At 42.6% G+C, this 27077-nt stretch overlaps 1 protein-coding gene across 1 annotated transcript in view; it reads left to right on the forward strand.

Annotated features, from left to right (window-relative positions):
• Window positions 1–27077, forward strand: part of LOC100341232 (spermatogenesis-associated protein 31D4) — a 75460-nt gene that overhangs the window by 15750 nt on the left and 32633 nt on the right. Inside the window, exons 5-7 of the mRNA XM_070061144.1 lie at window positions 1040–1131; window positions 1710–1762; window positions 3091–3131. Of these exons, the coding sequence (XP_069917245.1) occupies window positions 1040–1131; window positions 1710–1762; window positions 3091–3131 (186 nt within the window). The remainder of the gene's footprint in view (window positions 1–1039; window positions 1132–1709; window positions 1763–3090; window positions 3132–27077) is intronic.

Consider the following 27077-nt stretch of genomic DNA (forward strand, 5'->3'; position numbering starts at 1 on the left):
CAAATTCCACCTCTCTGATGCCAACACCCCTTCCTGCAGTGTCCAAAGGTTCTCATTTTCTTCAATTACTGCTGCTTTGGTTGTGATATCGAGAGAATGTTTCGGGCCGCACAGTGGCATAGCGGGTAAAGCTGCCTGCCACCTGCAGCACCAGCATTCCATATGGGCGCCGGTTGGAGTCCCGGCTGCTCCACTTCCAATCTAGCGCTCTGCTATGGCCTGGGAAAGCAGTGGAAGATGGCCCAAGTTCTTGGGCCCCTGCACCCACATGGGAGACCCAGAAGAAGCTCCAGGCTCTTAGCTTTGTATCAGGCCAGCTCCAGTCATTGTGGCCATTTGGGGAGTGATTCAGCAGATGGAAGACCTCTGTCTCTGCCTTTGCCTCTCTGTAACTCTGCCTTCAAATAAAGAAAGGAAGGAAGGAAGGAAGGAAGGAAGGAAGGAAGGAAGGAAGGAAGAACGAACGAACTTCGGTAAATAGTAATAATAATAATGCTACCCTCACATCATGAGTTATGAGTGTTCCCTCCTCGTCACTTCTTTGGAACAGCTGAAGGGGATTGATATTCTTTTTTTAGAAAAAAACTTTTTTCATTTTATTTGAAAGGTACAAGGGGAAGGGAGAAGTAGAGGGAGGGGGAAAAGGAGAGGGAGAAAATACTCCTATGTGCTGTATCACTCCCCAAACTGGCAATGGCCTGGGGCTGGTTTCAATTCATGCGGTATCTTCTGCTGTAATTTGTTATTATACAATAGGAGCCCTATTGATGAGGTGGGGAGGTGTTGGAGGGGAGGCATTCTATAACCCTGTGATTTTACTGAACCTGGGCTACTATCCTGTGACCTTCACATGACCTCTGAGTAGCCCTCATCACAACCCATGGTGTGGAAGAAATGCAAGAGCGTGCTGGAGCTGGGCATTTCTTGTCCACAAGTCAGTTAGGTGCTGGTAAAACCTCCAAAGACAAGACTCGCGTAAGAGCTGCTGTGGATGGTAGGCTTTTGTAAGCAGGGCTGATGGTCTCTTCACATTTCACAGTTGTCACATGGCCGTCCCTGTCAGAAGCAGGACAGGATCTCCCTCTTATCCACGCACCAAGAGCTTGAGCAGGCTGCTGAGGTAACACTCAGGTAACCACCCCAGCCCCTACGTCCATCTCTCATCCTGCAGTCACAGGCCAGGACCCCTTTCCTCACGTCCTGCTTCTGGACGCAGCCATGCTCAGTCAGCTACGCCCCAGGCTTTCCCTCCCTGAGGTCCACTGCAGTTCAGTCTTCCCTTTAAAACCCCAGCCGTGCTGCTTCTCTACTCGGGAAAGCCCTGGATCCTCTGCACTGTGGGTCCTGAGTAGGACGTCTCACTCCTTCCGCAGGCCTGGGTGCCCCCGTAGCAGGCACGTTCTGTGAGAGGCAGAATCAGCCTTCTCCCCTGACGGTGCCCCTTAGTGTCCCCCTACACACCTGCTCTTCTCCTGGGATCCCACACTTGAGAGTCCTCCTGCAAGGTCTCCTTTCTGAACAAGGGAACTGTATGGTGACCCCAAGGGAAGGGCGGGCATGGAGAGCATGAGAGATCAGCAGAGGAGCAGGGTGGGTCATTGCTTTCCTCTGCCTCTGCCACACCTAGTTTGAGGGTGGGCAGAAGAGCCAAGGAGAAGTGTCAGGCAAGGACACTGGGACACGGGATGAAAGGCGCTGAATGCCCACAGGTCACGTCAAGGCTTTCTGGGAGGCCCTGAGGATAAATGGCAGCAGAAGCCAGGTAAGCACAGTTCTGAGGGCTGTGTGGGGTCCAGGTGAACAACAGGCTGGTGTAGGATGGAGCAGATGCTGGGTCTGGGGAAGGGTGGGCCTCGTGATTCTGTCAACCCAGCCCACTGAGCAGGAGACCCTGGGAAGATGCTGGGGTAGACGCAGTGCCAGCAGACCAGACCCACACTGGCCTGTTTCACCAGTCCCCAGACTTTGGGAAGGTAGCAAACTAGGGGCTCCAGAACCACACTTCCTCAACCCACTGGGGGAGGGTGCAGCTTGTACAAACAAGGTGAGGACGGCTGTGTCAGGACCTAGGGTGTCACAGGAGGCCACAGGCAGTTAACAGAGCCAGCCTGGTGCTAGCACAGGGTGCCAAGTTGGCAGGCACCAGGTAGAGATAGGACCAAAAAGACGCCAGCAAAGAAGAAAAGGTAAGAAGCTATTGACGGGGAGAGGAAAGGGGGACTTGGTGCGATCACAACTCGATGGCCTCCGGGTGTCCTCGTCCTCATCCCTGGGACCTGGGACTAAGTGACTTCATGTGCAGAAAGACTTTGCACATGGGATGGAGCTGGGGGACCTGAGAGGGTAGAGGACCCTGGAGTACTCAGGTACCATCCCTAATGTCCTTCTAAGGGGATGGGGCAGCAGGGGTCAGAGGCAGGAGGAAGGTGAGGACAGAAGCAGAGGTTGGCTGGATGCACTTTGAGGATGCAGGAATAGGTCACTGGCCAGGGTGTGCTGCAACCCGGAGAAGCTGGAAAGGCGGGAGCAGAATGTGCACGAGGGGCTCACTGGGAACCAGGTGGCCCACACCTGGACTCTGGCCCTCCAGGTCTATTAGTCACTCAGTGTCAGCCGCTGGGCTCCCAGGTGGTGCTGACTGGATACTGTGTCTGGGGAATTCACATCAGGGTCCTCCTGAGGACAGTGCTGTGCCTGTGCTGTCCTGTTATTCCCTTCTTGGGCTCCCACAGTGAGTGTCCTTCCCCCACCTTCCTCTCACTGTGCCACCACCCAGCCTGAGAAGGCGGCAGCAGGCCTCACCTGAACAGTGGGTGCTGTCTGCTCCAGGCCATGCAATGAATGCTATGAGCTATGGGGTCCCCAACATCATCCTGGATTTTGAGCTGGTGGGGGAAGCACCAAAGGACCCCAGCAGTCTCCAGGCCCTTGGGGAGCTCCAAGAGGGTAAAGTCCCACTTCTTAGGACCCTATGCAGGGGCAGGTCTGAGACAGGCACTAAGAACAAGTGCAGCTCAGACACAGGGAGATGGACAAGATCTGGAACTGGAGCACCAACACTTGTTAAGCAATGTGCTTACTTTTCTGTAGGAACCTTAAGACGTGGAGGCTGGAAGCAAGCCCATTTCCAGGTGAGGAAACGTGGCTAAGGTCACAGTGCAGGCAGATGACCGATTACAGACTGCAGCCAGGCCTCTCCTGGCCCACAGTGTGAGCACTGAGTCACCCCACAGCACGTCTCTCCTCAGAGCTGTTTGGCACTCTGGGTAGGGCGGGGTGCAATTTAGGGCAGAGAAGGGAGCCCTGGAGAGGAGGTGGGGACCAGGTCAGGCAGGGGAGGAATCCTGAGGGTTCTCAGAGACAGGCAGTGGTGACGGATGGGGTAAAGAAGGAGGAGGGGCAGGGGTGTTTGCCTGGACTCTCAGGAGTCCAGCTCAGCAGTGCCCTGGCATAGGGAAGGAACAACAGGAGGGGAGGGTTGTGGGTCCATGACGGTGTGTGGGGAGCAACTGGGAGCAACTCGGACTAGACTAAGTTACTCGAATTAAGACTTATTCTATGCATCTGCTCTCCCACAATATGGCGCTGAGAAGGGAGAAACAGCTTCTACACAGCTGCCTCCAGTTCAACCAATAAGCAGCAGGACCTGCTCCTGATTGGAGGAGAGCAGCGTACTCGGCGTGTGGGTAGCAGAGTTGGGATTGGTGGAAGAGGACTATAAAGGAGGAGAGAGACAACATGCACCAGGAACATCTAAGGGGAACACCTGAGCAGCCCCCGAGAGAGCCGGCCGGCGGTGTGCCGCTCCCCCGCGGAAGTGGGGAAAGTGGCTAGGGGGAACCGCCCTTCCACGGAGGTGGAAGGGTCGGTAGCCAACCCGGGAAGAACCAGCAGCAAACCCGGGGAGGGCCGAGCAGACGAAAGAACAACGCAGGGTCCTGTGTCGTTCCTCCACGAAGAGGGGGAGCGACACTACTCTACTTCCCATCCAACCCCCTGCTAATGAGACAGGTAAAAGCAGTGGAGTGTTGCCCAAGCATTTGGGCCCCTGCCACCCAGATGGGAGACCCTGATGATGTTCCTGGCTCCTGGCTTCAGCCTGGCCCAGTCCTGGATGTAGTGGCCATATGGGGAGTGAATGTGTAGGTGAAAGGCCCTCTCTCTGTGTTTCTACCTCTCTCTGCAAGTGTGACTTCAGCTTTTTATAAAAACTAAATTGCCAATGGACCCTTCCCACTGCCAGGGTGTCTCAGTGTTCAGAGTGGGGACAGCAAACACCAGGTTCTAGATTTCAATCCATCGTTTGCTAGTGGTATGATTTAGCTAAATGTATTCAGTTATAAAAGCTTGCTATAATAAGTTGTCATTAAGTAGTCAATTTGGAAATAGGAGAAACTGATTCTCGTGATTCTGGAAGCCAGAAGTCAAAAATCAAGGTGTTATCAAGGTCACTCCACCTTAAAAAGGCTGCAGGAGGAATTCCTCACCTCTGCTTACTTCTGGTAGCTGTTGGTGTTTCGTGGCTTCTGACTGTATCACTCCAGCCTCTGCCTCTGTCTCCATGGGAATTTCTTACCCCTATGTGTCTCCATGGATGCTTTTCTTTTTAATACCTTCCTTTTTATTTATTTGAGAGTTGGAGAGAGACAGAGACAAAGAATGACTGAAAGATCTTCCATCTCTAAGTCCACTTGCCTAAAGCTCTTGAAAGGCAGGGATGGGCCAGATAAAGGTAGAGTTGGGAACTGAATCCAAATCTCCCACTTGAGTGGTGTGGGCCCAGCTACCTGAGCCATCACTGCTGTGTCCCTGGGTACATAGGAGCAAGTAGCTGGAATTAAAATCAAACACAGGCACCCTAACATGGCTGTGGCAACACAAGTAGGCTCGTAACCACTCATCAAATGTCTGAAACTGGCCTCTCTTCTCATATGGACATCAGTCATTGGATTTAGGGTCTACCCAAAAGGTGTTTTCATCCTGAGATTCTTAATGAAGTACATCTATAAAGACCCCATTTCCAACTAAGGTCAAACTCAGAGGTTCCCAGGAAGAAAAAAAGTTGGGGGATGTTAATCCACCCAATGCACCATCCTTTCAACAACCACATGAGGGAGGCTTCAGAATCCTCCATTATAGAGGACAACTCCTGCTCAGAAGATAAAAGACCAGGAGTAGCTGGCCACACAGCAGGCCCATGTGGTGGAATACTGTCTGCGGCTTTATGGTCCTAACAATTTCCTCTCCACTCCATGCCGCCATGTATGGAACAGTTTAGCCCACAGAGGCCTGCTCAGGAGACTCGGCCACATGGAGGATGCTGTAGTGACTGGAATGGCTGGGCCCAGGTTGTATCACTCACTTTCACCTACTCACTTTCTGTCTCTGCTTTTACACCTCTGTTTTTACACCTATACTGTACAGTTTTACAGCTCAGTTTTTATACCTATAAGATAGGACCCAGTCCTTATGTAAAACAGGGAACTTATATCCAGAATATAAAAATACTTATATCCAGAATACTTATATCCAGAAAAAAACTTATATCCAGAATATACAAAGAGTTACTACAAGAAAAAGTCAGGCAACATAACAGAAAAACAAAATCTTAAAAAAAAAAAAAACTAGAACAGGCTGGCACCGCAGCTCACTAGGCTAATCCTCCACCTTGCGGCGCCGGCACACCAGGTTCTAGTCCCAGTCAGGGCGCCAGATTCTGTTCCGGTTGCCCCTCTTCCAGGCCAGCTCTCTGCTGTGGCCAGGGAGTGCAGTGGAGGATGGCCCAAGTACTTGGGCCCTGCACCCCATGGGAGACCAGGAGAAGCACCTGGCTCCTGCCATCGGATCAGCGCGGTGCGCCGGCCATTGGAGGGTGAACCAACGGCAAAGGAAGACCTTTCTCTCTGTCTCTCTCTCTGTCCACTCTGTCTGTAAAAAAAAAAAAAAAAAACAAACAAACAAACAAAAAAACTAGAACAGAAACTTCACAGATCTCCAATGACAATAACATATGAAAATACAGTCATCAGGAAAATGCAAATAAAAATCATAAACCACCACACTAGCAAAATGATCAGAATGAGTGTTGGTGAGGATACAACCTCTCATGCAGGCTGTTTGCTAACTTGGGAGGAAGGTGACCACACCCCTTTCTATCCTGCAATGCTAGTCGTGAGTTTCTAGGACATGTACCATGAAAGACAGAGTGTTCATCTCTGCTACGAAGAGAAATAAAAGATGTGCACAGCTCTCCTACTCAGATATCTCCAGGTGGAAACTACGCAAATACCTCCCCAGCACAGAATTGATAATAAAATTCAGTTCTCATGGCAGCACACTATATGGCAATGAGAATGAAAATACCTTAACTATGTGTTACAGCATGTATGGGTCTCACATATATAAAATTAATACACAAAAGAGTGCTAGCTGTAATTCTATTAATATAAACTAAGAATCTAAGGTGCTTAAAAGTGAAGGTGACAAGAACCGGGCATGAAGTGGGACTTTTGGGGGTGCTGGTAACATGTTTTGGGAGTGTAGGGAGGGTATCAAACTAATGACTTATGAATTACACACTCTTGTGTAGTTATGTCATACTTCAATTAGGAAATTAAAATATGCAATGAAAATGTGCATTGATTTAGGCTGCTTTTTTTTTTTTTTTTGGACAGGCAGAGTGGACAGTGAGAGAGAGAGACAGAGAGAAAGGTCTTCCTTTTGCCATTGGTTCATCCTCCAATGGCCGCCGCGGCCAGCACGCTGCTGCCAGCGCACCGCGCTGATCCGAAGCCAGGAGCCAGGTGCTTCTCCTGGTCTCCCATGGGGTGCAGGGCCCAAGCACTTGGGCCATCCTCCACTGCACTCCCTGGCCACAGCAGAGAGCTGGCCTGGAAGGGGGGCAACCGGGACAGAATCCAGCGCCCCAACCGGGACTAGAACCTGGTGTGCCGGCGCCGCAAGGTGGAGGATTAGCCTATTGAGCCACGGTGCTGGCTTAGGCTGCTTCTTGCAGATGCCCTCATGTTGGGCTGGGCCAGGAAAGGGGTTACTTTGGGGAGACTGATGAGGAATGGAGCCCACAACAGACAAGCGCCACCAGACAGGGCCTTACTCACAGGGCAGATGGACTCTTCTTTCGAGAAGTTCTCCTCACAGACCGTATCTCGATATACAGAGATTTTGTCTGTTCTCTGCCCATATAATAACTTGCAGAACTGGTTCTCAATGAGACTCACCTGACCTTACTGGAGATTGGAGGGTGGTAAAAGACACATTGCAAAAAAAATAAATAAAGCAGGAGGTCAGTAATGTGTGCTGTGGCTTAGTCAAGTCACCCTGATGTACTCTCTTCTGAATTCTCCCGCTGCCTGACTATTCACCAAGATCCCTCTCACAGGGCTTTTCTCATAATATCTGAGCATTGAAAACTGCCTTGATCTCCTATTATCCTTGAAGTTCCTCTCCATTTTCCCAAATACTTCCAACTTCTCATCCAATTCATTTCACTTCTATGGACAACAGACCACACCTGTTCTATGCCACCAAGAGGCAAATCCCACCAACACTTGGGGCTTAGCAACCATTCACTGACCTGCTCACCCTTTCATAAATCACCCTATTCACTTTCCATATAATACTTTTGTCGCTCCCCCTCTTCGTGGAGGAACGACACAGGACCCTGCGCTGTTCTTTCGTCTGCTCGGCCCTCCCCGGGTTTGCTGCTGGTTCTTCCCGGGTTGGCTACTATCCCTTCCACCTCCGTGGAAGGGCAGTTCCCCCTGGCCACATTCCCCACTTCCGCAGGGGAGCGGCACACCGCCGGCCGGCTCTTCTCGGGGGCTGCACAGGTGTTCCTTCAGCTAGATGTTCCCCTTAGATGTTCCTGGTGCATGCCGTCTCTCTCCTCCTTTATAGTCCTCCTCCGCCAATCCCAACTCGGCTGCCCACACGCCGAGTATGCTGCTCTCCAATCAGGAGCAAGTCCTACAGTTTATTGGTTGAACTGGAGGCAGCTGTGCGGAAGCTGTTTACTTCTCTCCCAGCGCCATATTATGGGAGAGCAGATGCATAGAATAAGTCCTAATTCCAGCAACTCAGTCCAGTCCGGGCTGCTCCCCACAACTTTCTTCATTACAATCTTACATTACATTACCTCTACATTACAAACACCATACATTACTTTCCTCCATTTCTTTATCCACCCACCTACCCACATTCACACAGCCAACCACTGACACCTACTGTCCTTCACAACCCCATTCAATCACTAAGCTTCCATTTACCCGTGCATCTGATCTTTCAGGAATCTCTCCGTGACTCAGCCATCAATCTCCCCACCTATAATACATCCAGCCTAACTACCAACTATCCACTCACCCATCCTTTCATCCATGCATCTGCCCACCGAATCTTCATCCATCCAACCATCCATCTACCTCTCTTCCATTGCTCCATCTTTCCACTCAATCCATCATCTATTCACTCTTCCATTGATCTGTGCACATGCTAGGTATCTCTTGGACACTAATGACAGAAGGGGACATTTGTTGGTCACTGTTGCGCCCAGATCATTAGATACCCGCAGAGACTCCCAGAGAGTAGATCACACCGAACTGCAAAAGCAATGTTTATTCGGGAATACAAACTGCGACAGGGACCCCATCCAACCAATCCGTGCAGCGGAGGAAGGAGTGAGGCCCCGGTCTCTTAAAGGAAAAAAAGGGCTACATCAGCAGGAAAAAAGTTACAGACAGCACGGAAGCTTTGGGTACAGGGAGTTACTTTGTTCAGCAGTCTCTACTGTGCTGTCCTTGGTCTACCGAGCTAGCTGTCCCTGGTAAGCTTTGATACCTCCAGAATGCCTGAATGCCTGCTTTCCCAAGGACCCGGGTCTGCTATGGGAAATGGAGGCTGCTTTTTTTATTGTTTTAAAATGGAGTCACTTTGGCTCTTCATTCCCCCCTTGTTTTTGTACATGTTTGGAAAACCCAATCAGGGGTTTTAGACTGACATTTTATAGGTTTTACAAACATTTAAGGGTTTATATTGGGACCGTTGGATTATTAATTGAACGGTGCCCAATTTTTGTTTTATAAACTGTACAAGTTTGTTAACAATGTAAGGGCTGAAGGTTAAAATTAAAATTAGGAGAACAAGGGGCCCTATGAGTCCTGATATTAGGGTGGCTTGCCATGGAGAAGAACTGAACCAAGACTCGAACTACCCCTGAGAGACCTCCCGTTCTCTTTTTTGTTTTGCCAGCCCCTCCCTGACTTTAGCCAGCCATGTTATATTTTATTAGGCCCGAGTGATGGGTGTAAAAGCAGCATTCTTTCCCAGAGTGGCTCACAGCCCACCACATCAGTCCCAGAAGTCCAAGAGGTGCAGAGGGATGACGATCCATCTTCAGAGCCACCCCTGCTGACGTGGAGCAATGAGGCACTCTGCGCTGCCATGGGGCGATGTCTTAAGCTGCTGTCTCCTGGGTGGGAAGCTGAGCACATTCCTGTAATAGTATTTGGTTGATTGCCTGTTTGCCGAAGGCCTTGGTTCGCTCCATCACCAGCTGTAAACACTTAAATAGACACTGTAGTATAGAGACAGGGTGAGAATAAAGCAGATTCCAGACCAAACCAGGGGAAAAGCCACTCATTAGTGTGGGAGAGGATTATCAGTACACACATGTTGTGAGTATAAATGGCAATCTACTACAGAAAACAAAGAATTTACAGAAATCCTCAGCATTTAATTTTTGCTCTACTTTTTTTTTTTTTTTGACAGTCAGAGTGGACAATGAGAGAGAGAGACAGAGAGAGAGGTCTTCCTTTTTCTGTTGGTTCATTCTCCAATGGCCGTTGCGGCCAGCGTGCTGTGGCCGGCGCACCGCGTTGATCTGAAGCTAGGAGCCAGGTGCTTATCCTGGTCTCCCATGCGGGTGCAGGGCCCAAGCACTTGGGCCATCCTCCACTGCACTCCCAGGCCATAGCAGAGAGCTGGCCTGGAAGAGGAGCAACCAGCACACACTATTGATAATATAGTTGGTAATATGGCATTTCTCTTTTGCAGATTTTTGGGTCTTTATGTTTTATTTTGGAAAGTTTGAGGGAACGTGTATTGGTGCTGATCTTTTCTGATCGTGCCTATTTGGAGTTCTATGTGTTTCCTCTATTTGGATGTCTATATATTTCTATAAGTAGGGGAATTTTTTTTCTATTTCACTGAAAAAGTTTTCTAGGCCATTCCTTTTTTCCATAACTTTAGGAAATCTTAAGACACATGTATTTGGTTAGTGATGGTATCTCATAGATCCTGATCACTGTTTTTAGTTTTTCAAATTTTCTCTTTTTTTTTCTAAGATATTTCCAAAGATTAATCTTCTAGTTTAGATATTCTTTCTTTTGCCTCACCTGAGCTTGTTGTTAAGGCTTTCTACCATATTGTTTATTTACCATATTGAATTCTTCATTTCTAAGATTTCAGATTGATTTTTCTTTAATGTCTCTATCTCTACTGAATTTTTCATTCATTCACTGATTTCCTAATTTTATGAGCTTCTCCATGTTTTCATTGAATGCTACAATCATACTTTGAAATTCCATTTCAACCATTTCAGCAATTTCCTCATCTCTACAGTGTCGCTCCCCCTCTTCACGGAGGAACGACACTAAGCCCTGCCTAGGCTTCATATCCGAGTCAAGGCACCATTATGTCACTCCCCATCTTCGTGGAGGAACGACACAGGACCCTGCGCTGTTCTTTCGTCTGCTCGGCCCTCCCCGGGTTTGCTGCTGGTTCTTCCCGGGTTGGCTACCGACCCTTCCACCTCCGTGGAAGGGTGGTTCCCCCTAGCCACTTTCCCCACTTCTGCGGGGGAGCGGCACACCGCCGGCTGGCTCTCTCCGGGGCTGCACAGGTGTTCCTTCAGATGTTCCCCTTAGATGTTCCTTGGTGCATGTTGTCTCTCTCCTCCTTTATAGTCCTCTTCCACCAATCCCAACTCTGCTACCCACACGCCGAGTACGCTGCTCTCCTCCAATCAGGAGCAGGTCCTACAGTTTATTGGTTGAACTGGAGGCAGCTGTGTAGAAGCTGTTACTCCCTTCTCAGCGCCATATTGTGGGAGAGCAGATGCATAGAATAAGTCTTAATTCCAGTAACTTAGTCTAGTCCGAGTTGCTCCCCACATCTACAGTCCAATATTAATGCAATATTGTGTTTTGTGGGGAATTATATTACATTTTCATTCATGTTTTTTATATTTCCACAGTGATCATTTTCACATTTGGGGAATCACTTGTTACTATCTCCTCTGAAGAATTTGTTATTGGAAATGTGCTTCTGGGGCTTGATGGAATGCCTGCAACTTAAAGCAAATGTCCAGGGATGGGGGGCAGCATTTGTGGGTGGGTCAAGAGTCCAGAGTGAAATCCAATTTGGGCATGGTAGAACTTCTCTGACTATCATGAAGAGGAGGAGGGAGTGTTTATGCTGGCTGACATGTTCACAGCCTTAGCCTTTCTCTGTGCCAAGGTGAACCAGTTGGTTTACTGTCTAGAGTGAGCTCAAAGTGCTTTTGGAGCCCACCCACTCAGATTCTCACAAACTGCACAGAGCATCTCTGATCTTTGTAGTGTGAGTGTGGAGACCTTCACAAGTTCACTCCCTAGGACTCAGGGAGTTCTTGGCTTATAGAGTTGGACTGTTGAGTGCCTGTAAACCCAATCACATCCCATACCCTAATCAGTTTCATGCCTATGCAGAACTTACACAATACAGGGTGCAGGATTCTCAGAGTCACAGGGTACAGGGGATCTGTTCTTTGCCCTCTGAGATGCCCCATCCCTGGAGTGAGCTGTCTTGCCAATGTCAGCTGGAGCTCCACCTGAACATACCAAGACTGGTTCTTTCATGGGGAAAGGGGAGGGAAACAAGGTGGCCTTCTTTCATGGTGCTAAGTGGGTGCCCTGCCCCCAGCCAGTTCTCCAGGCCATACTCAAAATCAGGACCTTGAAATTCTCCCTCAGTTAAAATCCACCAGTGATGTGCAGGCCACTGCAGCATCCTCTTTTCTAGCTTGTTCTGTTAAGATGGTGTTTGGTCACCAGCCATTCACTGGCTATGGGAGTCTGTGGTAGTGTATTGCCAGCTTCTGTGTGTTTGTATAGTGAAGTCATATCAACTGCAATTGCTATTCTGTACATTAGATTTCAGAACTTACACACCCTGCACATGTTTCTGTAATGTGGTTTTATTAAATGAATTTGCTATTCTGTATGTGAGACTTGTAGAAGTTACTCATCCTGCATAACTTTGTAACTTTTGACCAAATTCTCTACATTTCCTGAAGCTCCAGCCCTGGCCATAACTTTCTGCTTTTGTCAGTTACTTAAAGAGCACTTGTCTTTTTGTGCCTGCCCTATTTTACTTAATGCAATATTATCCAGATTTACCCATATTGCTGAAAATGCAAGATTTAATTCTTTTTAAAGTTTAAATAATATTCCTATCTTGCAGGCCTATTTCTTCAACATACTAATCCTGTATTCCTTATTATGCTGAGGTATATTTCATCAGTACATAATTTTGATCTCTATTTTTATGGTGTGATATTGAATTTTGTTCAGTGCTTATTTACATTATATTATAATTTTAAGTGTGATTATACTAATTTGGTGTATTACATTTATTGATTTACATATATTGAGCCGTTCTGGCAGCCCAGGGATAAATCCTGATTCATCATGATGTATGGTCCTTTAAATGTGTGACATTGAGCTGCCTTGTAATTTTCTGTTTGTTAAGTGTTGTTGTATTGTTTCATAACAGGGTAATGCTGTTACGGCTGATAAATTTGGAAGTATTCTTGTTTCTTCAATTTTTGGGAGAATTTTACAAAGATTGGTGTTAGTTATTCTGTAAATGGTTGGTAGAATTCAGTCATGAAGTTATAATTTTCTAGGCTTTTCATTATTGAGAGATTTTTGTTACTGATCAATCTTATTACTCGTTATTACTCTTCTCCATTGTGGGTCTATTCAGATTTTTCTACGTTTTTCATTGTTCAGCCTTAGTAAATTTTGTGTCTATATGACTTTATCAAATTCTTCTGGATTGTCTGGTTTGTTGGAATATAATTGGTTAGAGCAGTCTAATATGTTCCTTTGAATTTTTGTTATAAATTGAAATGTCTCCTCTTTTGTTTATAATTTTGAGTCCTCTCTTTTTCTTGTTTAGAATAGCTAAAGACTTGTCAATTTTGTTTTTAAACATATAATGAATTTCATTAATGTTTTCTAGTCTCAATTTCATTTATTCTTGCTCTTATCTGTAATATTTCCTTTCTTCTGCTAACTTTGGCTTTGGTTTTTGTTTGTTTGTTTATCAACAGAAGCATTTACTTACTTATTTATTGAAAGGCAGAGTTAAAGAGAGAGAGAGACACAGAGAGAGAGAGAGAAAGAGAGAGAGAGAGAGAAGCCTTTCATCTGCTGGTTCACTCCCCAGATGGCCTCAATGGCCAGGCAGGGCCAGGATGAAGCCAGGAATCAGGGGTTTCTTCTGAGTCTCCCGCATGGGTGCAGGGGCCCAAGGACAGTTTATTGAATTGTAAAGTTACGCTGCTTATTTGAGAGCTTCTTTAAAATTGCTTCAGACATTATCACTGTAAACTTCCAAATGCTTTTGCTACATCACATAAGTTTCATATGTTGAATTTTCATTTGTCTCAAGTTATTTTTCTGATTTTCATTTTGATGTTTTGCTTGATACAATTGTTGTTGTTCATGAGTGTGTTATTTAATTTCTACATTTTTGTGAATTTCCCAATTTCTTACTGTTAATGACTTCCCAGTTTTATACTACGGTAGTTCAAAAAGATACTTAATTCCTTTTAAAACTTGTTAAGACTTATTTTATGGCAATCCCAGAGAATGACTCATGTAAACTTGAAAAGAATGTGTAATCTGCTGATTTGGGATCAAATGTATGTGTCAGTTAGGGCCATTTGGTCTACAATGTTCAATCTGCTACTTCCTTATTGGTTTTCTGTCAGATGATCTATCTATCCATTGTTGAAATCACTGAAGTTCCCTATTAACATTAGTTTGCTATTTATTTACCCCTTTAGTTCTATTAATATTTATTTTATATATTTAGTGCTCAGATATTGTATACATTTATATTAACTATTGCTACAGCCTCTTGGTGAATTGATCCCTCCATCATTGTAAAAAATTCATGTCTTTTAACATTTTTGACTAGAATTCTGTGTTTGTGTGTGATAATGGTCCAGATACTTTTGCTGCTTTTTTGGTGACAAACTGCATGGAAATCCTTTTCCATCTCTAGCTTTTAGCTTGATGTGCGTCCTTAATGTTCAAGTCAGTTTCTTGTGGTTAATGTAGTGTTAGATTTATTTTTAAAGTTCATTCAGACACTCTATGCCTTTGATTGGAGAATTTAATCCATTTGCATTTAAAGTAGTTTGTGATAGGTAAAAATTTATTTCCCTTTTAAAATTATGTTAATAATCTCATAATGATATTATATTATTTGTTTGTTTCTTGCTGTCTTCCTTTGTGGTTGAATGATTTTGGTACTGATATGCTCTGATTCCTTTCTCTATTTTCTGTGCATCTGGATATGTTTATTCCTTTGTCATTACCATGAAGCTCACATTAAACAGCTTGTAATTTTAATGGTGTATTTTATTTTGATAACAATTTTTCTTCAAGAAAATCTCTATATTTTAGCTTTTGCTCTCCACGCTTTCTGTTATTGATAACATAATTATCATCTTCAAACTTGTATGTCCACTATTAAATTACTGTAAGTGTATTTTTAGCATTTTTTGCTTTGTAACTTTTCTGTGCATCAGCATTACAATATTAAAATATTTTCATTTTGACTACATGTTTGTGTTTACAGTGAGTTTTGTACTTTTATTTTCATGTTGGTGTCCTTTCATGTACAATTCAAGAACTTCTTTCAGAATTTCATGTAAGGCATTTTGCTACCACAGTATTCAAAGGACCCCTGTTTTTTATGCATCTAGATTTCTGTGTAGGTGTCCAGTATTCCAGAAGTCTGGGCATGTAATTTTTTCTTGCTCTTGCAGTTGAGATGATAGCCCATTTTATGGATTTTACTATAATTAGAGTATGTATCTGTCCATAAAGCGCTTTTAGAATAAATGTTACTTCTCTTGGTACTCTTTACATTTTAGGAATAACTTGAAAAGTGTATTGAGAAAGATGAATATTTCCCCCTCCCTTCCTCATCTATAAACTCCTTTGTAGATAAAGCTGTCTATGAATCAGCATCGGGGAGGATAAGCAGATGACAATGTCTTGTTGTGCTGTTGGTGACAGCAAGAAGAGTTTGGGAGTCTCTCTAATTTCTGTACTTAAAATGCTTAAAGACTATAAAGGTATGTAGCTGGAATTCCAGTATTTTTGTTCTGATCGTGTTACCATGCCACCTTCATTGCCCTTCCTCAACCTGAGAATGTCTGTTTATTAAATAATTACTGTATGTTAGATAGTGATCTCAAATGTATGCACATCCAAAAATACTCTTTTGTTTAATTCTGAAAGATAGGGAGGGAGGTGTTACTTTTCCATTAGGAGAAATACCTTGGCTGAAGCCACACGGAGCACAAACAGACACTTAGATTTTAATCCACGTTACTCTTTTCCTTTTTTCTGCAGAAGAAATGTAAGGGAATGGCCATCTGTGGCAAGTAGGGGACACTAATAGGAGGAGAGAGATCCCATGGCTTCTTGAAAATGATGATTAGGTAAACATGAGGAGAAGAAAGTTGACTGATACTAATTTTTTAGATTGGTTGTATGATTTTTAAAAAATTAGGTTATAAATCCACATATTATGAAAATGTACCAGACTTAGTTTTTTTGTAAAAAATTATACTTTTTAATCCTAAAGTTAGTAGGTATAGATTATTAGGGGAACCTCTTTGTACCACCTTTTATTTTTTAAAAAAAGTTAAAGTAGTGCTTACATAGGATAAAAAGACTCTCATTGTTCTACCCTTCTCCACCCTGGCATCTCTACAGGTGCAGACTGTGCTTTCTGTTTTACATATGTAAGTACATATGTATAGACAGCCCAGTTTGATTTTTATTTAAAATTTTATCTTTATTCTTCTTGCTATGGTAGATAACAGATGACATGTGAGAACTGTGTTCCCTAACTCCATCCTACCATTTTTCTCCCCCATTCATATTTGATAATTGTATCATTATCCAATTTCTCTTTTGTACACTGTTTCTTGAGTTTATGACTACCCTGTCTCCATTTTTTTTTGGAAAAGAATATCTGTGTACTTTACAATACAAAGCAAATGATATTGTACAGCTCTTTATTTGTTTTGTCAAATACCAATTTAATATACTTTATCTGAAATGCTTGGGTCCAGAAGTGTTTCAGATTTCAGAACTTTTTGAATTTTTTAATATTTGCATAGACTGTATCAGCTGAGCATTTCCAATCTGAATAGTCCAAAATCTTTTTTTAAAAAAGACTATTTATTTGAGAGGTTGAGTTGGAGAAAGAGAGGGAGAGACAGAGAGAAAGGTCTTCCATCCTCTGGGTCACCCCCTAGATGGCCAGCCGAGACAGCTGGAGCTGAGCCAATCCAAAGCCAGGAGCCAGGAGCTTCCTACGGGTCTCCCATGTGGGTACAGGGGACAAGGACTTGGGACATCTTCTGCTGCTTTCCCAGGCCATGGCAGAGAGCTGGATCAGAACAGGGGCAGCCAGGACCTGAACCAGCACCCATCTGGGATTCCAGCACCGCAAGCAGAGGCCCAGCTCACTATGCCACAATGCTGGCCTAAAAAAGTCCAAAATCTGAAATTCTCTGAGAAAAGGTTTGGATCTTGGAGGATTTCAGATTTTGTAATTTTGAATTAAGAATACTTTACCTGAACTTTAATTGCATTTGAATTTTTTCTGAAGATATTCCAGATCCTAATGATTCTGGCTATAATTTGCACACACTATTTTATAGTGTATCATCCTTGAATATCCTTTCATGCATATTTTGGTTTGTTTCACTATTAATTTATTTTTCTTTTTTTTTTTAAAGATTTCTTTATTTATTTGTAAGTCAGAGTTACACACAGAGAAAAGGAGAGGCAGAGAGAGAGAGAGAGAGAGAGAGAAAGTCTTCGATCTGCTGGTTCCCTTCCCAAATGGCTGCAATGGCCAGAGCTGTGCCGATACAAAGCCAGGAGCCTCCCTCGGGTCTTCCCATGTGGGTGCAGCTGGGACTTGTTCTGGCGCCCGTATGGGATGCCAGCACAGCAGGTGGCAACTTTACCGTTATGCCACAGTGCCAGCCCCCTAAGTATTGAATTTCTTGCAGATCCAAACACACATTATCTAGGTGTGTGTACAGAAAGGGTGTTGGAGGTATATATATGGTCTTTTACATTCATATACTGAGTTTATTAAATAAAACAAACTCAAGGATGTACAATTAGAAAGTCACTTTTTGGGCTGGCGCCGTGGCTCACTAGGCTAATCCTCCACCTAGCAGCGCCGACACCCCAGGTTCTAGTCCCGGTTGGGGCACTGGATTTTGTCCTGGTTGCTCCTCTTCCAGTCCAGCTCTCTACTATGGCCAGGGAGTGCAGTGGAGAGTGGCTCAGGTCCTTGGGCCCTGCACCCCATGGAAGACCAGGATAAGCACCTGGCTCCTGGCTTCGGATCAGCGCAGCACGCTGGCCACAGCAGCCATTGGGGGGTGAACCAATGGAAAAGGAAGACCTTTCTCTCTGTCTCTCTCTCTCTCACTGTCCACTCTGCCTGTCAAAAAAGAAAAAAAAAGTCATTTTTCTCTTCACATTTTGAAAACTTTTATTTAAGGAGTACAAACCACATACATTTTATAATTACAACTGTAGGAATATGGTGATTCTTCACAGCACATCTGCCCTCCCATCCACTCTCCGACCCCTCTTTTTCCTTGCTCTCCTATTCCCATTCCTATGTTGTACTAAGATCTATTTTCGAATAACTTTATACACGTATGATTAACCCTGTTAAGTAAATAATTCAACAAATAGTATGAAAAAAAATGTTCCTCAACAGTCAAGACAAGGGCTGTTCAAAGTCATTGCTTCTCAAAGTGTCAATTTCACTTCTATAGAGTGCCTTTTAGAAGCTCTATTAGTTATCACAGGTTAGGGAGAACATGTAGTATTTGTCCTTTTGGGACTGGCTTTTTTCACTCAGTATGATGTTTTCCAGTTTCATCCATTTTGTTGTAAATGACAAGATTTCATTTTTTTATTGCTTTTTAGTATACCACGGTGTACATATCCCATAATTTCTTTATCCAATCTTCAGTTGATGGGCATTTGGGTTGATTCCATATCTTAGCTATTGTGAACTGAGCTACAATAAACATGGGGTACAGATAACTCTTTCATTGCTGATTTCATTTCCCTTGGATAAATTCCCAGGAGTGCAATGGCTGGGTCATATGGTAGGTCTGTATATAGTTTTCTGAGATATCTCCATACTTCTTCCATAGTGGTTTTTCCAGTTTACATTCCCACCAGCAGGGGATTAGAGCACCTTTTCCCCTGACATCCTTGCCAGCATTTGTTGCTTATTGATTTCTGATTGAAAGCCATTCTAACTGAGGTGAGGTGAAACCTCATTATGGTTTTAATCTGCATTTCCCTGACGTCTAGTGGTCCTGAGCATTTTTTCATGTGTCTGTTGGCCATTTGGATTTCCTCTTGAAAAATGCCCGTGTAAGTGCTTTGCCCATTTCTTAACTGGATTGTTTGTTTTGTTGTTGTTGAGTTTCTTGATCTCTTTATATATTCTGGTTATTAATCCTTTATCAGTTGAATAGTTTTCAAATAATTGCTTCCATTCTCTCAGTTACTTCTTCACTTTCTTGAATGTTTCTTTTGCAGTACAGAAGCTTCTCAATTTGATGTAATCCCATTTGTGAATTTTGGCTTTGATTGCTTGTGCCTCTGGTGTCTTTTTCAAAAACTCTTTGCCTATGCCAATGTCTTTCAGGGTTTCCCCAATGTTCTCTAATAATTTGAGTATATCAGGTCATAGAATTAGGTATTTAATCCATTTTGAGTGGATTTTTATGTCCTGTGTAAGGTAGGGGTCTTGTTGATACTTCTGCATGCGGTGATCCAGTTTTCCCAGCATCATTTGTTCAAGAGACTGTCCTTGCTCCAGGGATTGATTTTAGTTCAAAATGAAAAAAAAAGTATTTAGGAACAATGTACTAAATTGGTCAAATGCTTTTTGTTTATTGCACATCTTGAAGTTGTTTCTCTAACACCCATTTCAGCTCTCTTAAGTGACAACCATGATGTCTAGGAGTGATGGACCTGATGTGCAGATGCAGAGGAGGGCCCTGACTGCTCTAAGTCTCTTAGAGTAATTGAATTTCTTTGTCATCCAGATACAGGTTGAAGTCATTCAGAGAATGGCACTTCCTGAGCTGCCTTAGTTAGGGTTAGTCTAATGAGAGTGAAGCTCGAGACTCTGAGTGGTCATTCTAGAAGCTGGCCGTGGCCTTCACTCTTCCTTTGGGTATAAATGAAGTACTCTATGAATACTGCCAGCAATCATTTTATGAGGCCAGCACAATAATAAAACCAATATATAAAAGTAGGCAGAATTTTGAACTGCTGAAAAAAAGTTCAGCTGTAGCCTGTACCAAACCACACCTGTATCAAGCCATTAAAAGTCCCAAGGACTTTGTAGTTATAAGAACTAGTAGCAGCTTTTCTATTATTTGCCACATAAATAACCTCAACCCATAACATCTCTGCTGTGCTTGAGGAACTTACATTTAATTAAAAAAAAAAAGAACAGGGCTCATTAAATGGTGATACATTTATAGTTGCAGAGTATTAAATACAAAGGATCCCCAACTTACAATGGCATAATTTACCATTTTTTAAAACTTTACTATGGTGTGAAAGCTTACCTATACAACCATAGTATTCTTTACTTTCAATATAATATTCAAAAAATTACATTAGATATTCAGCTCTTTATTATAAACAGTCTTTATGTTAGAGATTTTCTCCAACTATAGGCTAATGTTGGTGTTCTGAGTTTATTTAAGGGAAGTTCAGCTAAGCTTTTCTGTTTGCTATGTTAGGTGTATTAAATGCATTTTCAACTTACGATATTTTCAATTTTCCATCAATATATTGAATCATAATCCTGTTGTAAGTCAAGGAGTGTCTTAAGATTTATAGTTTCTTTTATATTCCTATTGAAGAGACTCAAAACTAACATTCCTAAAGTCAAACTTCATTGCCTCATTCACATAGAATAAGGGGCAAGGAATTTTAAGGTAGACAAGTCTTTATTCTTCATTCAAAGGTAAAGGGCAAAATGTGGATGAGCCAGAGTTGAAACTGTTTGAAGTAGTGACAGCTATTTTGACAAACTTCAGCCAAGTTAGGCAGAATAGAAATAAAGAGAAAGTGATGTCATTTCAGAGCTACTATTTGCCAATTACTTTCATGTACATCATCACACTGATTTTTTTTTAAAGATTTGTTTATTTACTTAGCCCTAGGACTAAGGTATGTGGTATTATAAACCACAGCATCATTTGGACCCTCACAGCAGGAACTGAGGAAGGGTCCTTCTGTATCATACAGCACTAGAGCTGCAGCAATTGGTGCCACAAACCATGGCATCACTCGGTTTTGCCAGTAGGAGAATGAGGCAACTATACTTGTCTCCCTCGGCACCAAGAACAAGGCCCTGGATATCACATTAGCTAGAGGGACTGACACTGAACTATCTGTAGACCAAAGATACACACCCAAGGAAACCATTGTTCATTTCAAAGTCATGCTTCGATCCCTACAAACTGTAGCAGATTAATCCACTGTGTTACTTATAGACAGAGCTGACATTTTTTGAAACAACAGAAATCACTCAGAGACTACACTTCTAGGTTCTAGGCTCACCTAGAACCAAAGTCAAAGTAACAGGCCAACTGATATCCTGCATTCCAGCTAAGCCACAAAGTCTTTTACAATAAAACTGAATCCATAAGGAAGAAGGGACAAGTACACCAGATGGGCAGACATCAATGTAGGGAGGGGGCATGAAGAAGCAAGGTAAAATGATGACTCCAAAAGAACACTATAACTACTCCAGAAATAGATCTTCAACTGAAGGAAATCTAGACATGACAGATATAGAATTAAAAATAATTTTTTAAGAAAATTTAATGAAATGCAAGAGAATACAGATAGATTAAAGAAATGAGGAAATCAATGAGTGACATGAATGAAGATATTACTAAGGAGACAGAACTCATTAAGAAGAATCAAATAGAAATTTTGTAGATGTTATCTTCAATGAGAGAATTTAGAAAGTATGATTGAGAGCTTTAACAGCAGAGTAGACCAAATGCATTAAAGAATTTTTGACCTCGAGGACAAGAACGTTGAAATAACTCAATCAGATAAAAATGAAAAGAATTAAAAAGAATGAAGAATGTCTACATGAAATGTGGGATACGATTAAATGATCAAATATCCATATTATAGGTATTACTGAAGGAGAAGAAAAGGAAAAAGTCATAAAGAACCTGCTAAATGAAATGATAGTTGAATATTTCCCAGGTCATTAAAGAGATATGGACATCCAGATACAAAGAAGCTCAAAGAATCCCAAGCAGATACAAACAATAAAGATCTTCTCCAGGGCACATTGTTTTCAAATTATCAAAAGTGAAAAACAAGGAGAGAATCCTAAAGACAGTAAGAGAAAGTTGTCAAGTTACATATAAAGTAAAACCACTTATTAGCATCAGAATTCTCAGTGGAGCGTCTACAGCCAGAAGAGAATAGGATGATAGATTCAAGGTCTTAACAGAAGAAAACTTCAAACCATAGATATTATGTACAGTGAAGCTATCCTTCAAGAGTGAAGAAAAAATGAAGTATTTTCCAGATAAGCAAAAACTAAGAGAATGCACTGCCAGCAGACCAGCTTTACAAGAAATTCCGAAGGGTGTCCTGCATTAGAAATGAGCATCATGAAAACACATGACAACATCAAATTCACTAACAGCAGGTAAAATCATTTTCCATAACAGGTTTTAGTCCTTTAGTGATACTAACCTTGAATGTAAATGGATGGAATTCACCAATGAAGAGACTTGGGTTGGCTAAATAGATAAAAAGCCACCCCTCTGTAAGCTGCCTATAAGAAACTCACATCAGAAGGCAAAGGCACACAACAGGCTGAAAGTAAAGAGTTGTAAAAAGATACACCAGAGGGTAGCACCACAGCTCACTAGGCTAATCCTCTGCCTGTAGCACCAGAACCCTGGATTCTAGCCCTGGTCGGGGCGCCGGTCCTGTCCCGATTGCTCCTCTTCCAGTTCAGCTCTCTGCTGTGGCCCGGGATAGCAGTGGAAGATAGCCCAAGTGCTTGGGCCCTGCACCCGCATGGGAGACCAGGAGGAAGCACCTGGCTCCTGGCTTTGGATCGGCCCAGTGCGCAGGCCGTAGTGGCTATTTGGGGGGTGAACCAATGGAAGGAAGACCTTTCTCTCTGTCTCTCTCTCACTGTCTAACTCTGCCTGTCAAAAAAAAAAAAAAAAAAGAAAAGATATACCAGGCAAATGGAAACAAAAAAATGAACTAGTGTCAATATCCTAGTATCAGATAAAACAGACTTTAACTTAAAAACTGTAAAAAGAGATAAAGAAGGACATTATATTTTGAAAAAAGGTTCAATTCTGCAAGAAACATAACAACCATAAATATATATGTACTCAACTCAAGACTGACCAGATATATACAGCAAATAATACTAGATCTATAGGGAGAGATAGATTCCAATACAGTAATATTGGATTATTTCAACTTTACTCTCATTAATGGACATATCATATAAACAAAAAATAAAGATACATCAGAGTTGAAACATAGTATCAAACAAATGAACCTAACAGACATTTACAGGACATTTCCCCCAGTGGCTGCAGAATACACATTCTTTTCATCAGCAAATAGAACACTTTCTAGGATAGACCACAAATCAAATCTCTGCAAATTTAAAAAGATTGAAATTACACCATGTATCTTCTCAGTCCATAATAGAATAAAACTAGAGATCAACAACAAGAACAACAGAACACTAATAATACTTGGAAATTATACAATATGCTACTGAATGATCAAAGGGTCATTGAAAGAAATAAAAACGTTCTTGAAAGAAATGAAAATGAAAGCACAACATATGAAAACATTTGGGATACCATGAAATCAGTATTGAGAGAGAAGTTTATAGCATTAGGTGCCACATTTTTTAAAAAAGAGAAATGTCTCAAAGATCTAATGATGAATCTTGAAGACTTAGAAAAAAAAAAGAACAAACTCAACCACAAATCTGCAGGAGGCAAGAAATAATAAGGATCAGAGCTGAAATACATTAAATTAAAACTAAAAAAATACAAAAGATCAACAAAGCAAAAAACTTTCTCTTGACAAAAGAAAATAGATAAATTTCTAGCCAGATTAACAAAGAAAAAAGAGAAAAATTCAAATAAATAAAATATAGAGATGAAAAATTGACACCACTGAAATACGAATGATAAGAAACTATGAAAAAGTATATGCTAATAAACTGGAAAATCTTGAAGAAATTGATAAATTCCTGGATGCATATTACCTACAATGATTAAATTAAGGATATGCAGACAATCTAAACAGGTCCATAACAAGCAATGTTATTGAAGCAGTACTCAAAAGTCTTCCATCGGCCGGCGCCACAGCTCACTAGGCTAATCCTCTGCCTGTAGCACCAGAACCCTGGATTCTAGCCCTGGTCGGGGCGCCGGTCCTGTCCCAGTTGCTCCTCTTCCAGTTCAGCTCTCTGCTATGGCCCGGGATAGCAGTGGAGGATGGCCCAAGTGCTTGGGCCCTGCACCCGCATGGGAGACCAGGAGGAAGCACCTGGCTCCTGGCTTTGGATCGGCCCAGTGCGCAGGCCGTATTGGCTATTTGGGGGGTGAACCAATGGAAGGAAGACCTTTCTCTCTGTCTCTCTCTCACTGTCTAACTCTGCCTGTCAAAAAAAGAAAAAGAAAAAGAAAAAAGTCTTCCATCAAGGAAAAGTCTGGGCCTGATGGCTTTACTACTGAATTCTGCAAAAGATTCAAAGAGGAAGTAGCTACAGTATTCTTCAAACTATTCCAAAATATGCAACTGGATGAAGTCTGCCAAACTCTTTTTATGAGAGCAACATTACTTTGATACCAAAACCAAAAATATGACATGAAAAGAAAACTATAGTCTACAGACTATTCATTAAGGATATAGTCCTTAATGAACATAGATGCAAAGATTCCTAACAAAATACTAGCAAATTGAATCCAAAAGCACATCAAAAAGATCAAGTGGGATTTATCCCAGAACTGCAAGAGTGGTTCAACATTCACAAATCAATAGACATGATAAATTACATCAACAGAATAAAGAACAAATACCATATGTTCATCTCAATGGATGTAGAGAAAGCATTTGAGAACATTCAACACCCCTTCATGTCAAAAGTCCTCCACAGCTTAGGTATAGAGGGATCTTACTCAAAATTATAAAGGCTATGTATCTCAAACCAACAGCAAATATCATATTGAACTGGAGAAAACTTAAAGCATTTCCCCTCAGATCTGGACTATGATGAGGATGTCTTCTTTTGCCACTCTTATCCAATATAGTACTGGAAGTTTTAGCGAGAACAATTAGAGATTAGAAAGAAATGAAGGGCATCAACATTGGAAAAGAGGAAGTCAAATTATCTATGTTTGCAGATGACATGATGTTATACATACACTTCATCAAAAAGTGTTAGAATTGAAAAACCAATTCAGTAAAGTTGCAGTTTACAAAATAAACATACAAAAACCAGTAGCTTTTTTGTATGCTAATGAGGAATTCACAGAAAGTGGTATCAAGAAAGAAATCTAATTTTCTAAATCTACAAAAAAATCAAATATTTAGAAATAAATTCAATCAAAGAAGTGAAAGATCTCTACAATGAAAATTATCAAACATTGATGAAAGAAGTCATCAAGGGCAAAAAATAATTGCAAAGATATTCCTTGCTCATGGATTAGAAGAATCAATATTATTGAAATGTAAATACCACCAAACACAATCTACAGATTTAATGCAGTACTTATCAAAATACCCATGACATTCTTTACAGTTAGAAAAAGCAATCCTAATATTCATATGGAATCATGAAAGACCCAGAATAGCCAAAGCCATCATGAACAAGAAAATCAAGCTGGAGGCATCATAATACCTGACTTCAAGGCATAATGCAAAGCTATAGTTATTAAAACAGCATGGTACTCACATGAAAAATGACACACAGCTCAGTAGAGCAGAAAAAGATCCCAGAAATCAATCCACATACATACTACCCACTGATTATTGACCAAAGTGCTCAGACCATACAGTGGAGTAAGCATAGTCTCTTCAACAAACAATGCTGGCAAAAGAAGATTGAAATTAGATCCATATCTCTCACCATATACAAAAATCGACTCTAGATGGATCAAAGACCTAAGCTTAAAACCTGAGACTATGAGGTCACTGGAAGAAAATGTAGGGGAAACACTCCAAGACATTTGTGTAGGGGACAACTTCTTGGACAAGAACCCCAAAGCACAAGCATCAAAAGCAAAACTAAACAAATGAGATGATATCAAACTCCGAAGCTTTGGCACAGCAAAAGGAGCAATCAATGTAGTGAAGAGACATCCAACAGAATGGAAAAAGAAATTTGCAAACCACCTACTTACAAAGGATTAATATCTCAAATATATCAGCAATTTAAAAAACTCAACAACAAAAACCAATTAATCCAATTGAGAAATGGGCAAAACATTTCAATAGTTCTCAAAAGAAGAAATATAAATATCCAATAAATATATGAAAAAATGCACATTATCACTAGGCATCAGGAAAATGCAAATCAAAACGACAATGAGATATCACCTCACCCTGTAAAAATGACTAAAATACAAAATGCAGAGAGTTACAAATGGTGGAGAGAGTGTGGAGAAAGAGGAACACTTACACATTCTTGGTAGGTGTCGCTCCCCCATTCGCGGAGGCACGACACCATCCCGGGTTAGCTGCCGTGGAGGGGCGGCACCCCCCCGCCGCTATCCCTGCTTCCGCGGAGGAGCGGCACATCGCCGGCCGGCTCTCTCAGGGGCTGCTCAGATGTTCCTCAGGTGTTCCTTCAGATGTTCCTGGTGCATGTTGTCTCTCTCCTCCTTTATAGTCCTCTTCCACCAATCCCAACTCTGCTACCCACACACCGAGCACGCTGCTCTCCTCCAATCAGGAGCAGGATTAGCTCCTGCAGCTTATCAGTCAAATTGGCGAGAGGCAGCTGTGTAGAGGTTGTTTGGTCTCTCTCTCAGCACCATATTGTGGGAGAGCAGATGCATAGAATAAGTCTTAATTCCAGTAACTTAGTCTAGTCTCAGTTGCTCCCCACAGTTCCCCCTTTCTTTTTATTCTTTGGCATTGATACATGCCTGTCTTCGGTGCCCCGCAGCACACACTCTGCTCTGCTCGAGTTGCCCGCAGGTGCTTACAGCCCTACCAATCAGGCAAACCGAATCTGGGTCCTCTCTTCGCCATGTTGTGGGGAGGTTTTTAGGTGCTGATGCGTGCCTGTGTTCGGTGCCCTGCAGCGCATGCTCTGCTCTGCTCTGCTAGAGCTGCCCGCAGGTGCTTACCGCCTTATTAATCAGGCAGACTGACTCCGGGCCCTCTCATTGCCATGTTGTGGGTAGACTTATTGGTGTTGATTCGTGCCTATCTTCGGTGACCTGCGGCACATACTCTGCTAGCCGCCTGCAGGTGTTTACCGCCTTACTAATCAGGCAGACCAAATCCGAGCCCTCTCATTGCCGTGTTGTGGGGAGGCCTTATTTTTCTCTGTTTCTCTATCTCCGGGCATTCCTATTTCTCTTATTTTACTTCTATCTGCCAGCATTC

Source organism: Oryctolagus cuniculus, chromosome 1 (assembly GCF_964237555.1).
Source record: "Oryctolagus cuniculus chromosome 1, mOryCun1.1, whole genome shotgun sequence".
Lineage (NCBI taxonomy): Eukaryota > Metazoa > Chordata > Mammalia > Lagomorpha > Leporidae > Oryctolagus > Oryctolagus cuniculus.